General features: G+C 29.0%; 1 protein-coding gene across 1 annotated transcript; it reads right to left on the bottom strand.

The window, feature by feature from the left end:
* Positions 1-1,516: 1,516 nt before the first annotated feature.
* LOC126727099 (transcription factor CPC-like) lies at positions 1,517-2,432 on the bottom strand. Its single transcript, XM_050432593.1, has 3 exons — positions 2,250-2,432; positions 2,044-2,134; positions 1,517-1,848 (listed from the first exon to the last, which is right to left on the bottom strand). The coding sequence occupies exons 1-3, from the start codon at positions 2,296-2,298 to the stop codon at positions 1,755-1,757; spliced, it is 234 nt and encodes a 77-aa protein (XP_050288550.1). The 5' UTR covers positions 2,299-2,432; the 3' UTR covers positions 1,517-1,754.
* Between the last annotated feature and the right edge of the window lie 2,154 nt (positions 2,433-4,586).

Below are 4,586 nucleotides of genomic sequence, written 5' to 3'. Positions count from 1 at the left end.
TTGTTTTTTCAATTCTCTGAGACATAATTGTGAAACTTTGCCTCTAGATTTAATGGTTTTATGTGGTTACATATATCAAAGAGAGAAGAAATAAACTATAGATTTGAGGAAGTTATGATTCACTTTTAAAAGAACATCAACTAATATTTGCTCCGTCAAATTTGACATCTCAGATGAAGTTAAGCCTATTGAAGGAGCAGGAATTTGGGATTTTAGAATTTTTCCCGAACTTTAAAACTCACATGGGAACAAAACTTGGTTTTTTTTTTAATAGAAAAAATAAAATTTTTATTATTCAGTTTGACACATTAGATTTTTTCCATCCAATAGATAATAATAGAGACTAAATTGACACGACATTAAAAGGTTAGGAACCAAATTGACACAATTAAAAGGTTAGAGACCTCTTACCAAAAAAAAAAGATTAGGGACCAAATTGAAATTTCGTATAAATGATAGAGACCAATTATGTAATTTACCATTTATTTTATAATAAATGAAAATCCTCTCCTCCTAGTCCCTTCCCCCTCCAAATTCTCCCAAATTTGGGAGAATTAAAAATATGGGGAGAGGGTAATATATATCTCATTTGGGAGAATTAAAAATATGGGGAGAGGGTAATATATATCTCTCTGAACCCCCTTAAACCCTTCACCCTCCTCCTTTGAGATTAAAAAAAAAAAAAAAAAAAAAAAAACCTAACTCCATCCCACTACTCTGTCAATTTAACAAGCAAACAGAAAGGACTTCGGAGTGTAGAATTTCTCAATAAAGAACTAAGGGTGGGTACAAGAGTGGGTTGGGCCTTAATCAGGACTAGAGTTATGGGCCTAATGTGTCAGTTTTACAGCAAAATCGATGGGCTCAGCTCTGTTCATTTCTTTATCATTCCTGGATATTGGACAAATCCAACCCTGACCCACACTACATGATAAAATCCCACGTTGAACTACAATCATTATTATTATTATTATTCTTTTTCAGAAAAAAAGATAGACACAATTATTATTGAAGGTAAACAAAAACTGATTTCTAGTATGATAGCGATTTGCACGAGCTTAGGGGTCTACTTGTACAAGTAGCTATACTTCATTATTAGGTGTTAATGTCTCATGTAATAAAAAATAATTTGCCTACTTTGACTGTATCCACCGATTTTTTTTTTTTCAACAAACAACGACGTTAATAGTTAATTATCAAAATCGACAAAGTTTTTTCGAATCTTAACCACAATACATTACATAATTATTTGGATGGTGATTCTCCTAGCCTATAATTACAAACAAATCATGATAAGAATATTGTGTAGTTGAACTTGTTGGAACTTTTTGGTGTCATGTTTCTAATAAAGACGTCTAATCTTGTCATGTTTCCAATAAAGATATCTAATCTAATAGATTATTTGAGTTGTAACATAATTGGTTAAAACAAAAATTTTCCAAAGATTAATTTGAAAGAAAATAAGAACAATTCATTATATAAATACTATTTGCCAAAAAAAAAAAAAAAAAAAAAATAGAAGAAGAGAAAGTTGATTCTTATTACATGTCAAGCACTTCGCAATTTGCAGAAACATTCACCATGCATCGTTGCTTTACTGATTACACTAGCTAATATAATTACATAAATCAATAATATCATAGAAAGCAACTAACATATAATAACAATTTTTATACTTATATCCCACACCTAGACATCATTTACAATAAACAATCAAAGCTAATCAACCATAGCAGCATTTGAATTATTTTCAGTCATCTTTCACTTGAAGCTGAATGCTTTGTAGTCCAGTACTTCTCAATTTCTTCTGCTGTTCTTCCAGGAATCCTCCCAGCAATTAGAGACCACCTGTTAGAACAATAGGTAAATAATTAAATTCATAATTTCCTGACTGTTTAAGCTTATAGGTCAAGTAGTAAATGATCACCACCTAGCACATATTGCCACATCCAAAAAGAACAAAACATACACACACATAATTGAGACTAAAACAGCCTAATTGTGTATATATAGAGTGGCAAGAATGACAATAACAATAGAAACCTTTCTCCAACCAATCTAAACATCTTAGCAATGAGTGAGACTTCATCTTCAGAGAATTCCAGCTTGGAATCCTGTTCCTGTTTATTTTCCTCTGAAAAAAAGAAAGAAGAACAAGAACAAGAACAAACCCATGTCACTAAATTGAAAAACAAGCAATAGTCTTGATTGAAATAAGACTAGAAGTGAGCAAATTTCAAATGGGGTACCTTTGGTTTCTTCATTATTATCATTAGTGGTCTGAGCTAAGTCTCCCATTAGTCTCCACAAAGATGAGTCAAGCGGCAGAAATTCATTATGGGATGGAACATAAAATTATGGTATATATAATGATGATTGGTAGTTGAGAAATGAGAGCATAAAGACTGGTAGTTATCAACTTTGATGGGTTGTTGAGGACATCAAATGGTTGGTTGAGTTGGCTTTATGTGACTAAATGAAAAAACACAAACCAATCTCGTGGATAAGCAATATGATAATTAATAAAGCCTGTTTCATTTGGCCCTTTAGGCTTTATCTACCTTCTGTTGAAGATATGTATCCCTTTCTCTTTTGATTTTGTGAATTGCCAACTCATTCAGCCCTATCCTCAAACTGTACACAATACAGCTACCCCACGGGAACAATGTATTATACTTGTCCACAATCTGTTCTGCCTGGATTAATTGACCTGAAATACAAATTTGGAATTTCCTTTCATTCATATAATTATACCTTGAAAAAGTAGGATTTAAAATAAATAAAAAAAACTATACATAAGTAAATAAGCTAATAAGGAGGATTTTTTTTTTTTTTTAACTAATCCAAACGTTTTATAATTTTTAATCCCATTTGGGTTTTATTTTGATATATGATAATAGAATTTGTGTTTTGCGGGTTAAACTTTTTAATAATAAGATGTCAATAAGAGACTATAGTAGTGATTGTTAATATTACAATTATTTAATTGGCAAATGGGAATTGGACCCAAACGATTTGTTTTTCAATCCCATATAAGTTTTTTTAAAATGATATATGATAATAGAACATATGTTTCACATGTTAAGACTTTTCAATTATACCATTGCGCATGATAATAGAACATATGTTTTGCATGTTAAGACTAATCCAAACGTTTTTTTTATTTTTTTTTATTTATCCCATGTCTTATTTTGATATATGATAATAGAACTTTGTTTTGCATGTTAAACTTTTCAATAATAAGATGTCAATAAGAAACTATAGTAGTATTTATTAATCCAATAATTTAATTGGAAAATAGGAATTTTAAGTTTTTTTTTCTTTTTTTTATTTTATATAATTGATATATGATAATAGAACATATGTTTCGCATGTTAAGACTTTTCAATTATATCACCGTTCACAGAGTTCAAATTTTTAAAAAAGAGTTTCACACACATATATACTTAAATTATTCTAGAGTAGAATTATTTATTAAAAAAAAAAACTTTTCAATTATAAGATGACAATAAGAGCCTATAGTAGTATTTATTAATTCAATTATCTAATTGGCAAAGAGAATTGGATGCTATTTTATAACTTTTATAATTCACGAATTTAGGGGTGAGCAGGTATGTTCATCTATGTGTGTGAACATATAACTTGTTATAAGTTATAACCAAGTTCATTGCAATTCCATCTTTTAGTAATTAGTGATTAGTTTACAATACAGTCATGGTTGATTGCCATGTAATTACTTCTGTGTGAATCATTTGTACAATTTTGAATACAAGTAGGATAGAAAAAAAAAATACTTTGATAATATTTGAATATGCAGAAAGTCTAAGCACATTTTGGAAAGGAGTTTTATATTTTGTGAACTTTTTATTTTCTATAAATTACTGTATTAATTTAGAAAATAGCACCATTAATTTTTCAGTAGTAATCTAGAGATAAATTATCTATCTGGCTAGTTGGCTATAAACTTGAAACTCTTCAAATCTTACAAAAAAACAAAAACAAAACAAAAACATAATAATAAACGTGCAACTCTTAAGAAATATCTTCTTTTTTTTTTTTGGTTAAAGAAATAAATATCTTTTTTATTGGTCCAAACTCCAAACAGCAAAGTCATTTTTTAATTTATTTTTTGAGGAAAACTGCAGCGTGTTTTAGTCTGAAAGTAGATGTAAAGGATTTACTTTTTTTTTTTTTTTTTTTGGTTAAAGAAATAAATATCTTTTTTATTGGTCCAAACTCCAAACAGCAAAGTCATTTTTTAATTTATTTTTTGAGGAAAACTGCAGCGTGTTTTAGTCTGAAAGTAGATGTAAAGGATTTACTTCTTTTTTTTTTTTTTTTCCTCCTCTTTATCCTTATTAATGGTTCTGACAAAAATTGTCGGATCCAGAAGCGTTAGGTAGTAGGCATTCATATCCATTATCCATGTTCAAAACATGTAGAGAGTATTTCTCAAAAAAAAAAAAAAAAAACATGTAGAGTAGGTATTTAGGCATCACCATATGACGTATTGTAGATGCATGTTATATTTTAAACCTCTTATCTAAGATAGGATTGATGTATTAAATTGACTAAAAATCATAAAT

Source organism: Quercus robur, chromosome 5, assembly GCF_932294415.1.
Source record: "Quercus robur chromosome 5, dhQueRobu3.1, whole genome shotgun sequence".
Taxonomy (NCBI): Eukaryota; Viridiplantae; Streptophyta; class Magnoliopsida; order Fagales; family Fagaceae; genus Quercus; species Quercus robur.
Note: the sequence above shows the minus strand (reverse complement) of the source record. Positions and strands in the feature narration are given on the sequence as shown.